The sequence below is a fragment of the Candoia aspera genome, chromosome 1, assembly GCF_035149785.1.
Source record: "Candoia aspera isolate rCanAsp1 chromosome 1, rCanAsp1.hap2, whole genome shotgun sequence".
NCBI lineage: Eukaryota > Metazoa > Chordata > Lepidosauria > Squamata > Boidae > Candoia > Candoia aspera.
Window position 1 is genome coordinate 234748129 of NC_086153.1, and position 12931 is coordinate 234761059.

General features: G+C 40.9%; 1 protein-coding gene across 1 annotated transcript in view; it reads left to right on the forward strand.

The window, feature by feature from the left end:
• The window catches only part of LOC134487416 (acyl-CoA 6-desaturase-like), a 28666-nt gene that overhangs the window by 8389 nt on the left and 7346 nt on the right, over positions 1 to 12931 (forward strand). The window contains exons 3-5 of the mRNA XM_063289205.1: positions 3199 to 3396; positions 4682 to 4783; positions 7806 to 7931. Coding sequence (XP_063145275.1) covers positions 3199 to 3396; positions 4682 to 4783; positions 7806 to 7931 — 426 coding nt within the window. The remainder of the gene's footprint in view (positions 1 to 3198; positions 3397 to 4681; positions 4784 to 7805; positions 7932 to 12931) is intronic.

The following is a 12931-nucleotide window of genomic DNA, read 5'->3' on the forward strand; positions in this document are numbered from 1 at the left end:
AATGAAGAGTTATTATGCAAGTCATTCTCTTGGCGTATCATTTATACTTCCACTTCCACTAGATTACAATTTCTTTATAATCTAATATTTCTGCATCAGATTATGTTTGTTTCAGTTCTTTATCCTGTAGGTCTTCCAAGATATTCTCTTTCACATTTGTCATTTCTTCTTTAACATCTTTTGGACATAGTCGATTCATAGAAGCAGACATCATTGCTGACATTGTAGCTGCTATTTTCTGTTCACATTCTTCATATATCTCCTGGAGTATTTCAAACGTCATATCATTTTCTGTCATTTTGTCTCAATGCTGACTAAAAACAAAAGGCAAGCCTATCTCTCTCTCAACCTCTTTTCCTTTTCCTTTTATGCCTGGAATATTTCTTTCCCTCTAGTGTCCAATTTCTGAAATCATAAAATCTCACATTTCTGTTAGAACCTAAGGTAGACTAAACAATTTAATTCCTGCAAAGGTGCTGTTTATTATATAATTATTTCCAAAATCTTACAGCAAAAGCCCTAATATTCCAAATTCGTCTGTTCCCTTAATTCATTTATAACATTCTTGAATTAAAACCTTGTTTAGCTTTTTGCCATTTATTTCAAATTCTTTAGGTAAAGGTAAAGGTTTCCCTTGACGTAAAGTCCAGTCGAGTCCGACTCTAGGGGGCGGTGCTCATCTCCGTTTCTAAGCCTTGGAGCCGGCGTTGTCATAGACACTTCCGGGTCATGTGGCCAGCATGACGACACGGAACGCCGTTACCTTCCCGCCGAAGCAGTACCTATTGATCTACTCACATTTGCATGTTTTCGAACTGCTAGGTGAGCAGGAGCTGGGACTAGCAACGGGAGCTCACCCCGCCGCGCGGTTTCGAACCGCCGACCTTCCGATCGACAGCTCAGCGGTTTAACCCGCAGCGCCACCGATTCTTTACTTATAGTTAATTTTTCTTTTATTCTGGAATGGAGGTAAACTCACCAGGTGGCTTTGCAAACTTGTTGTTTTGAAGATCTCTATTAGTCTTAAGATAGTTAAATAGATAATTTCTGAAAGTGATTAGAAAGTGAGGTTAGCGAACCCAGTGTCCTTTAAAAGGCTCCTCTGCAGTTGAGAGTGTGATGGCTTCCCTTCATCTCCCAGCATTCAGACCCCCAGGAAACCGCTATCCTGCAGGGATAGCAGGGAGCAGCCATCTGGAGCACAAGTGGGCAATTTCCCATCCTCTCCTTATCTGGAGAGGTTCTGTGGGACTGGTCCTTTGGTTGTGGCCGTGGCCTTGTCTCTGCTCATTCAGAGACATGCTTCTTCACCCAGAAGCCTGTCTTCTGGACCTTCTTCTGATGGTTTCAAAACTGGAAGATCCAGTTGCAATACTAGAAGTGCAAGAACATATGTATGTGCAAAGCATGTGCAAAAATTCATTCCCTGTATTTCAACTGTTGATTGAGGCTTTGAGATGATATAAAGCACCTTGAAGAGAATAGTTGTGCTGCCTTTGAGATAGCTTCACTGAGGCAAAGCTGAGCCTCACACAAGGCTAAGCAAGCAGCTGAGATTAGAGATAGTGGTGCAAAGAAAGAACACTGAATGTAAATTACTCAAACAAATATTCATGGAACTTTCATCACCTCTTGTTCCACCTGCCAGAATTCTGCTTTCTACCTACTCTCAGTTGGCTCCTCATCAAACCCATCAAATATATATACAGTAGGATTGTGCAGGATTTCAAATTCAAAGGCTGCTTTGGAGTGCACATGGGTGTGCGTGGAGCAGCTGTTGGGAACTCCTTAAGCCAAGTGCATCTTTCCCAGACTTGTGCTATAATTGTGAACGGGTGCTGCATGATCCCTGGAAAAAAAAAAGAACCTCAGCTGTTTCATGGTGTTGTCAGCAGGTGCTATATGATTCCTCTGGTGCTTTAAAGTACCTTTTCACCTTCAAATCTAAAGTGCTGCACAGCCCTCTGTCTTTTTCCTCCTCTTCACATGAGATCAGGCCTGGTTTCTACTGTCTGAAAGCAACCTGTGCATGGCCCTTTAGTAACCTGAAGCTTTTCTGACCTCTGACTTGGAAGGTAGCATCACAGGCATGACTCATCTTTCCCACTTACCCCTTGTCCCCCAGCCATTCAGAATCTACTCAACTCCCAGCTGTTTAGGCTATCAATTATTCAGCCACTCTGCTCTGGTTGACCAGTTCCAAGCAAAGGCCTTTCTGCTCCCTCATCCTCTTTTTGGAGGGTTGCAATTAGGGCAGCAAGCCAATGTCTGAACATCACTCTGCAGACGCCTCATGAAATGCTTTCGGTATTCCATATCAAAGAGAGCGGTGATGCTTAAGTGGTGTTAATTGTTTCCTACAGCCTACAGTTGGATGGAAATATTGAGAAGCATAAGGTATATCAAGATCTATTTCACTGAATCTTGAATTAGTCCTGACAGTGGCCACAGCCGCCACCACTGTTTGCAATAGCAAAATGCTTTGGTACTTATGCCCCCAGAACTTCATGGTCATGAGTTGAGCTCATCCCAAAGGAGATGTTACCTTTTTACCATTTGTGTAGAGAAGTCCATGGATAAAAGAGCCTCCCTAAATGTATGCCATGTACACCCGAAGGGTGATACAAAGGAGGTGGGTGAGCACCAAGGTCCCCATTGCCTCTGAACGCAAATAGTCTCCTGTCATTTAAAAACATGACTCTAGTTTTCATTTAGCAGCCAATGCTAAAGGACAAGAAGAGTTCCGGCGTAAAAAGTAGAACTCTGTATTCTGTCCATCCTTGGATCTAGAATGTAGCATTCTGAATCTGTATGGGCATATTATTATTGTATTGTATTGTATTGTATTGTATTGTATTGTATTGTATTGTATTGTATTGTATTGTATTGTATTGTATTGTATTGTATTGTATTGTATTGTATTGTATTGTATTGTATTGTATTGTATTGTATTGTATTGTATTGTATTGTATTGTATTATCTAATGATTTCACAGGACAGTTGAAGTAGATAAGGTTATATGTTGAAGATTTTATAGAATTCTTGCTACACAGTCATGCACTGAGATCCATGAAGTTCAGCACTGGCATGGCAGAGCAGGCTGGGCCAGCTGAAGATTGTGTATGACTTCAAAATGAAGCAACCCATTTGGGTATAAAGCACCCATTTCTTTCAATATCTTGTTTTTCTGTTTTTCAGCCTCAGCTGGTAGAAGATTTCCGTGCCCTGAGAAAGACAGCAGAGGACATGAAGCTATTCAAGGCCAATCCTGTATTTTTCTCCCTTTATTTGGGTCATATCATTGTGATGGAAGTTCTGGCTTGGTTAATGGTATCATACTGTGGTACGAGTTGGACCATAACGTTTGTACTTTCCATCATCCTCACAGTCTCTCAGGTGAAACTTTGTTTGCTGGATGCTGAAAGCTATCAGTGCTCAGACACGCTATTCATTCATCATTGAACTCTTTAAATATATGTGCAAGTTACTTAAACTTCCAGGTAACTGTGCTTTTTGGAGAGGAAAGTGAAAGAAGTTATAACTCAAGAAACTAAAGGCAGCTAGTCATTATTAGAAAGATGAATTGTTGTCAATATTTCTTTTGCTTTCAGCCCAAATAGTTGCAGAAAACAAACCTATGTGCTCTTTACTTGCAGTCTTAGCAATTAAAATTATCCACCACCACCACCCTTTTTTTTATTGGTTTCTGCCAAGTAAAAGAAAATCCTGCTAGGATCCCAGCACTGCCCAGGCCTAGAGCATGATAACCTAACATCCTGTGTTCCACACAGCTGAGCATTAGTGACCGAAGATCAGCTTGCAAGTGTTGTATAGAAGGCCACCTACACTATTTATCATCTTGTGTTAAGAACTGGAGACCGGGATGCAAGAGAGTCTGGACAGAAGCAGAGAAACTGGAGGAGGTGCAGAAGCCACGGATCTGCTCCCTTCCTCTTTCCTTGCTGTTTTGGAGCAGCAATTCACAGGGTAGGGAAAGATGCAGTGATGGGATGGCCAGGCACCGGATGGTCACCCCAAGCGCAGAGATTTCAGCAGCAGGGTTCAAGTAGCGTGGAAAAGTATTTAAATGGAAAAAATACCTATTCAGACTTCATTTTGTCTCCTTTGAACACAGATGCGATATTTGGGGAAGCAGTACTGTGTATTGCTTACAAGATTACTGTTAGCAGCATTCCAAACACTCTAACACAGTTGACAGAGGCTGCTCCAGGTGTACCAGAAGTAACATTGGGACCCATTTCTTTGGATTATAAACAGGCAATGTGGAGTTTCAATTCATTTTGTTTCAACCACCCTGATAGCAACAAACTCTGAGGGAAAAGCATGTATGAATACACATATCTTTGTATTAACCAAGAGTCGGCAACTTCAGTTAGTTAGTGGTCCCATTAATTAAAATAGAAGTTAAGAAATAGATCGGTTATATGATGTTACTGGATGAAGCGGGGGCAGAATTCCCCTCTTCTTTTTAGGGAAGGAATGGACTTCGTACTCTTGTAGGTTTACTAAGCTGCTGATTTTCTGTAACTCGATTTTAGGTGAGCGCTGAGCGGCAAGGAAACCACTAAGGCCTAGATGCACAGCTTGTGGATTGTGAGATGCCTGCTGTGCCATCTTAAATGTATCTTTGCACTCCTTGATCCTTCTCTTTTCTTCCCAGGCCCAGGCTGGGTGGTTGCAACATGACTTTGGACACCTCTCTGCATTTAAGAAGTCTGCATGGAACCATCTAGTTCATAAGTTTGTGATTGGTCACTTGAAGGTAAGGCCTGTGCCTGTCAAATCGTAAAAGAATAACCGGAGCAAGGTATAATGAGGCTAGGTTGCCCACTCTTTTCTGAAACAACCTCTGTGCCTCTCACATCATCGTGACAGGAGGTGTTCAGAGGAAAATGGGCTTCCCAACTCAGGAAAATTTGGAGAACTAGTTGGCTACACTTCACTCTTAAATTCTAGCTCCAAGCATACCTGATTTGTTTCAGGGGAAGGAATAAGCAAAAATGAAGAATCGGTTTTAGATGGGTTTGTGTAGAGAACTGTATGTTGGTAACTAGCATTCATAGATCCCAAACAGTATTAAAGAAGAAGAAGCAGGCCTTTGTTTGCAGTAACTGCATTATCAGTTGTAGCTAGATCCAAATTAATGTCCTTTTGCATGACACAGATGGGAAGAATTTTCAATCCAGAAACCAAAGCTAAAAGATCTAGTTGAGTCTGAGTTAATTACAGTAATTGTCAATAAGCTCTTGAAGGCACAACAAAACAGGGAACACCGTGAGATGTGCTAGGAGTTGTAGTTTACTAATTTATTAGACCTTCTGCCTTTCATTCAGGAGCTCATTAATTCAGCAACATTTTGGTTGGTCCTAGGCTGCTGGTGGGTGGGTGGGTGGGGGGCTGCTTAAATGTATAACATCACTGTTAAAACTACAAGGAAGGAGTTTAGGCTAGACATCAGGAGGACTTCCTCATTGTACTAAATGTCAACCCATAGAACAGGCTGCTACAAGATGTAGTTCTTCTTTACTACAGGCCTTCCTTCATGCATGGTCCTTTCTCAGAGATGCTCTTGCAGATCCTGCACTGAGCAGGGGATAGACTAGATGACATTTATGGTTACTTCCAGCTTTGTGATTCTATGATCATACATGGAATGGAGAAAATGAATAAAGAGAAGTCATCCATTTAAGTTGACTGGAATAATGCTTAGAACAGATTTGTTTAAAAATATTCATATAGCACATACAGGTAGTCCTCATTCAGTGACCACAATTTGGACTGAAAGTTGGTTGTTAAGTGAAGCGGTCATTAAGTGAAACCATGACTTTGCTTATGATCTTACTTCAGCTTTTCTTTGTTTTACAGACCTGCAAAGGTTGTAAATGTGAGGATTGGTCGCAAAGTTACTTTCTCACTACTGTTGTAACTGCTAATGATTGCTAAATGTGTCAGTCGCTAAACAAGGACTACCTGTAATTATCCTGTAGTATTCACTATCACAAAATGTGATAGCTACTAACTTGGATGGCTTTCAGAGTGGATTGGCTAATTCATAGAGGACAACTCTATCAAGACTGTTGGTCTATTAACTATTGTCTATAGATATTCTTAGGGTCAGGTTAAAAAGTTACCCCAATAGGTTAAATCTTCTGCAAGAAATATAGGCCATGTATGTCTAGTTAGAAGGAACACAATCTGCAGTGAAGTAGCAGCAACATGCTGAATTCAGACCCTTACTTTTATGGAAAGATGTTTATTTTGCATTTTAATACCAATATAGTTAATACATACCTCCCCCAAACTAATGCATAAAATCAGACATAATTATCCTGCTTGTCATAATTCTTTGAAAATTACAATACAGTTCTCCAGTGAAAATTGCATACCGAAATCATACATGACGAAAAGCTATATAGGCAAAAGCATATCTAATGAAAACAGCTTGCAAACACAGCATACATTTGGAAAACAAGTATTACAAAATGAGAAATAAAATTCTATAAACTATTGTATGCAGTCCAAATTTTTAAACAGCAGAAAGAGAACATGTTTTTTAGGCCATTGTATAATTGATGGAGAATGGGTGTCTTTCCAACCTTGGAGGTACCTTTTGCAATCATAAAAGCATGCAGTATCCATTTCCATTGTCCTTCTGTTTCCAAGTCAGTGGTATAGAATTGAAAAGAACATGAGCATCAACAAAAACAATTAGTCTTCCAGAACAAAAGTAATATGTGAAACAACACCTGTCTAAAAGGGAGCCATTGTAACACAAGACCACATCATATGACCCAATTATGCATTTGGAGCACAGCATCTCCAAAAATTAGCTGAACCCATTAATATCTTCCTTACAAAGACACATAGATGTCTAGAAGACATAAAATAATAATTATGGTTGAATTAACTATAGTTCTACATATATAGAAATGTTACATGCAGGTGCCAACATTTCTTCTATTCATGTTAATAGGCTGGCTATTACCTTATCCCATGCCCTCCTATATTCTAATTCTATTAATAGTTATTACTGAGTTATTACTGTGCAAAGAACATATTTAATCTTCTGAAGGATTTCTGAAGCACTTAAGGCTAACAGCCCATGTCTAAAGGGCAAAAAAATGTCTTAATTATAGGTATTACCATTTTGCAATTTTAGCAAATGACATTTATGTTGCAATCCTCAAATAACAGCAACCAGAAAATCATCTTCTAATTCTATTAAGTGATCTAAAGTATTGTATACATTCCAAATTCTTCCACTGTGCCATTGCACGCCATGCTTCTTTAACAGTTCATATCAAAAGAGGGAGAATTCCATATTTGGCAGGACTCCTAACATTTTTCTATTTACACTTGACATCTTACCAAGTATTAGTTGGTTACAGCAGAAGATGTTCTGAGGAAAGAGTTATAAGGGACTCTATTTTATTTTCACATGGTTTCACTAATATTCATCATGTTGAATATAAATTATGATCTGTAATAACAGGCTTGTCCAGCTAGGTGGCTGCACTTCACTGATCTTGGCTAATCTCAGAAAAGCTAAGCAAGTTCAGATTTGTACTTGGATGGGAGACAACCAGGAAACTGCAGGACAGTACACTAAGAAATCAAAAGAATCTCAGAAGCAATGGCAAACCACTTCTGTGTTGTTGCCAGGAAAATTAAATGGGTCTGTCTATGAAGTTACCAAGAGGAAGCCTTACATTTTTAATGTGCCTCTTTTGGGGTGTTCAGACGATGACAGCAATAAAAAACGGATTCCCCAAATGTTTCCATAGGGTGCCTCAGCAAATTGGTGGAATCACCGGCACTTTCAGCACCACGCAAAGCCAAACATCTTTAAGAAAGATCCAGATGTGAACATGTTGCATCTCTTTGTCTTGGGAAATACCCAGCCTGTGGAGGTAAGATGAAAGGATGTGAATTCAAGCACTAGAGTTCCAGCCAAATTCCCAGAGGCAGCAATGACCCAGGAAAACCTAGCCCTTGAGGCAGAAAAATTCACTCATTCCAGACACAGGCTGATCGAAGTGTGCTCTCTGTTATTTGTCATCTCCTGCTCTAGCTGCATCAGTCTGATGAAGTTCCTCAGAAAGACATATTGGAGAGGTTTTTAGCAACTGCCTGCGCTGGCAGATCTCACAGTGATTATGCAATGCATTGTTCTTTTTCAGAATCATATTTCTAGGACTGCCAGCTGAATAAAAACGCTGATTCAGGGAACTGCCTACCTTACTAGGTATAGTGGAGTGATTGATCCAGGTGACAGATTAGAAAAGCAGATGGGTGGGGAGAAGGGAGAGGCCTCAGTTTTATTTGCACTGTGGTATGTCGCCAAATGAGCTGCTTTTCACTTTGTGTTAAGGACAATCTGTTGACAGACAAATCTGTTGTAGCAAAACCAGCATATATTCCTTAAGGCTAGGCGTTTGTTTACTTGTTTTCTGTTACAATTTGTTTACACTTTTTAAAATAGAATTGTTTCCCAAACTCTATGGAAAAATAGTTCTTGTGCCATTTCTGCAAACACTGACAATCTTACTTTACACTTCAAGGAATGTATTTTGATAGAAGCACTGAAGTCTGTCACATGGATATATTTCACTTCACCTATAAAGACTCATAGACCATTTTGCCACATATCTATTCCTAAACTGTGGTTACAGTCTCTTAACTACTTGGCAGGATGATATCCTGGTGACCAACTTTTCCTGGGATGAGACAGCCTACTTTGGTCCGGTTTGATATCTAATGACATGGCATAGTAGATCTCAGAGGTGCAAGATTTACTCAACATGCACCGGCATGTGTTGCACTCTCAGAGTTGCTGTAGCAACCATGGCCCAGGTTTCTAGCTGGAATCAGTTATGGAAACCCAAGTCTTGGAAACTCAAGTTCCATTATTCGTTGCCCAGTGCAAAATACATTGTTGTTGTTTATTCGTTTAGTCGCTTCCAACTCTTCGTGACTTCATGGACCAGTCCACAACAGAGTTTCCTGTCGGTCGTCAACACCCCCAACTCCCCCAGGGATGAGTCCGTCACCTCTAGAATATCATCCATCCACCTTGCCCTTGGATGGCCCCTCTTCCATTTGCCCTCCACTCTCCCTAGCATCAACATCTTCTCCAGGGTGTCCTGTCTTCTCATTATGTGGCCAAAGTATTTCAGTTTTGCCTTGAATACCATTCCCTCAAGTGAGCAGTCTGGCTTTATTTCCTGGAGGATGGACTGGTTTGATCTTCTTGCAGTCCAAGGTACTCTCAGAATTTTCCTCCAGCACCACAGTTCAAAAGCATCGATCTTCCTTCTCTCAGCCTTCCTTATGGTCCAGCTCTCGCAGCCATATGTTACTACGGGGAACACCATTGCTTTAACTATGCGGACCTTTGTTGTCAGTGTGATGTCTCTGCTCTTAACTATTTTATCGAGATTTGTCATTGCTCTTCTCCCAAGGATTAAGCGTCTTCTGATTTCCTGACTGCAGTCAGCATCTGCAGTAATCTTTGCGCCTTGAAATACAAAGTCTTTCACTGCTTCTACATTTTCTCCCTCTATTTGCCAGTTATCAATCAAGCTGTTTGCCATAATCTTGGTTTTTTTGAGGTTTAGCTGCAAGCCAGCTCTTGCACTTTCTTCTTTCACCTTCATCATAAGGCTCCTCAGTTCCTCTTCGCTTTCAGCCATCAAAGTGGTATCATCTGCATATCTGAGATTGTTAATGTTTCCTCCAGCGATTTTAACTCCAGCCTTGGATTCCTCAAGCCCAGCATGTCACATGATGTGTTCTGCGTACAAGTTGAATAGGTAGGGTGAGAGTATACAGCCCTGCCGTACTCCTTTCCCAGTGTTAAACCAGTCTGTTGTTCCGTGGTCTGTTCTTACTGTTGCTACTTGGTCGTTATACAGATTCCTCAGGAGGCAGACAAGATGACTTGGTATCCCCATACCGCTAAGAACTTGCCACAATTTGTTATGGTCCACACAGTCAAAGGCTTTAGAATAGTCAATAAAACAAAAATAGATGTTTTTCTGAAACTCCCTGGCTTTTTCCATTATCCATTGGATATTGGCAATTTGGTCCCTCGTTCCTCTGCCTTTTCTAAACCCAGCTTGTACATCTGGTAATTCTCGCTCCATGAATTGCTGAAGTCTACCTTGCAGGATCTTGAGCATTACCTTATTGGCATGTGAGCAAAATACATACCTTCAAACTAAAGAATTCAGAGTCCAGAAATTCCAAATCCCAAACTAAATACTGTTCATATCCTTTTCCCAATCTGATTTCCCCAAACTATAGTTATTTCAGCAATAAGAATCATTTTGATATCTATATTGTTATTAAATATACTGAGAATCAAAGAACCTTGACCATTTACTGCAACTCCTGCAGCAGTATACCAGGAGACCCAGATAGATCTATCTTCTGTTTATACTTTCTCTAGGAAAGCTACCTTTCAATATTCAGCTAGATATGATTACAATACCCCAATGAGTTTTGCCTTATATAGGTCAGCAGGGAAAAGTAACAACATCCTGTGGTTCTATAGAAGGGCATATTTCCTATGGACAATGCTGGAAGAGTGTGCCCCTGTTATAGATGGTGTCCTTGAGGGACCCTTTGCTCTTTTCCAGAACGATAATAACAATAAAGCTAGGAAAATCAGAGAGCTTCCTGTCATAACTGATTCCAGTTAGAAACCTGGGCTATGGTTGCTACAGCAACCCTGAGAGTGCAACATATGCCAGTGCATATTAAGCAAACACTGCAATAAAATCTAAAATGTTTTTATATTGTAACTAGGTAAATAAATTCCAGAAAATGTGATATTCACATAATGAATTGAACCCCAAAAGCCTGTAAGAACAAGTTGGTGAACCAGTTAAAAGAAGCAGATCACAGTGGCCTAATAATTATGAAGGCCATGTCAGCCTTCAGGTAGGCCAGGTCGTGGAACAGACAATACAAGGACCACTGGAACTGTACTTTCTTGTTATAGGGTATAATAACAGAATCTTGAAAACCTGTCCAAGTTTCCCTCTACCCCTCTTATACCAAACAGAATCAAAGTGGGGTTATTTTGAATCTCTTTAGTACACCTTCTCCTTTTTCAGGATTCAATTCTTGTCTACTTTCTCATAGTGAGAAAGTATTTTTATATTTCATTCCTTCTTCAAAATTATCTCTGTTTATCTCATTGGGATGCTTCAATAAAAGTGCTTTGATTAAATCATCCCATCAAAGCAGATCCATGAAGTAGCTTGGCACTTTGACTTATCTGGAGTGGGGCAGCTATGCCACTTCTCCGATAGCTTCACTTTGCCATTTGCTGTGAAGTGAAGCAGCCAGCTGAGGTAGATCAGCCCCTCCTCAAAGCTTCATGAAGTGGAGCTCATCACCTACAAGGTGTTGCTTTGCACGTCAAGGCCCATCAGGTCAACTCCAGCGCTCAGAGAAAAGCACCAAGACAGATCACTCCTGCTCTGCTCAGTCTAATAATGTGTTGGGCTCGTTTTCTTATAATAGACAAAAATAATTCCAGATATACAAGAGTGCCCAATGAAGAAATGAAGAAATACAGATGTAGCGAATTAGTTTCTCTGAATATAAATATTTTCTTCTGTGTGTGTGTGTGTGTGTGTGTGTGTGGTCAGTGAACCTACTATTCTTTCTTATCTGTCCTTTTGCTTTGTTATATGGAACAGTTTTACCAGGCTTGGACATAACTAACAAAATATACAGCTTTTTTGTTCTGTTGTCTAGGAATGTTCTTGGATCATTCTTTCTAAAAAGTTAGCTCTCCATTTCAGGATGGTAAGGATCACTTTACCAGATTGCCTTCTGGCAAATGTGTTGTGACTGGCTACACCCTCCCTAGAGCTATTTACCTATAAAGCCCTATGTGGCATAGGGCCTGGTTACTTGAGGGACTGCCAGTCTCCCATAACATCTGCCCGCTCCCGGCTTCTTCAGTTAAGCAATGCCCTCTATCAGGAGCCCAGAAGAGCATCTTCTCTGTAGCAGTGCCTGCCCTCTGGCTGAGATTCCCCCAAGATTCAAACACCCCAGTCCCAATGGTATTTCAAAGGGCCCTAAAGACCTGACTCTTCACCCAGGCCTTTGGCAAGCCCCTTTCTTCCTTTCTGTTTCCCTCCATCATTGTTCTTTTGGATTGTGCTGTTTTTGTGGTTTTTGTATTGTTCTTTGTTTTTAAATGTTTTGAACAATTGTAAACCACCCAAAGTCACTGGGAGTCGGGCAGCATATAAATTTAATAAATTATTATTACAAGTAGTCCTTGTTTAATGCTGGAAATTGGGACCAGAATTTCTGTTGCTAAACAATGTGGTTGTAAAGCACAACATCACATGACTATGCCACTTAGTGATGGCAGTTCTGGCAGTCCCCGGTTACCACTGTTAAGCGAGGACCACGCGGGTCATTAAGCAAGGACCTCACGTGATCATGACTTCTGACTTCCTTCCGGCTTTCCCATTGACTTTGCTTGTGGGAAGCCAGCAGGGAAGGTCACAAATCATGACCACGTGGCCGTGGGATGCTGCGATGGCCAGAAATCCAGGCCAGTTGCTGAGCACCTGGATTGTGATCATGTGACCGTGTGGCCACTGTGACAACTGGAACTTCAAGGACCTGTTGTAAGTACCACTCATTCAGCACCGTTATTAAACAAGGACCATCTGTATTATTATTAGTAGTAGTAGTAGTATTTTGTAAGATTAGGTAAAGGTAAAGGTTTCCCTTGACGTAAAGTCCAGTCGTGTCCGACTCTAGGGGGCGGTGCTCATCTCCGTTTCTAAGCCTTAGAGCCGGCGTTGTCCGTAGACACTTCCGGGTCATGTGGCCAGCATGTCGACACGGAACGCCGTTACCTTCCCGCCGAAGC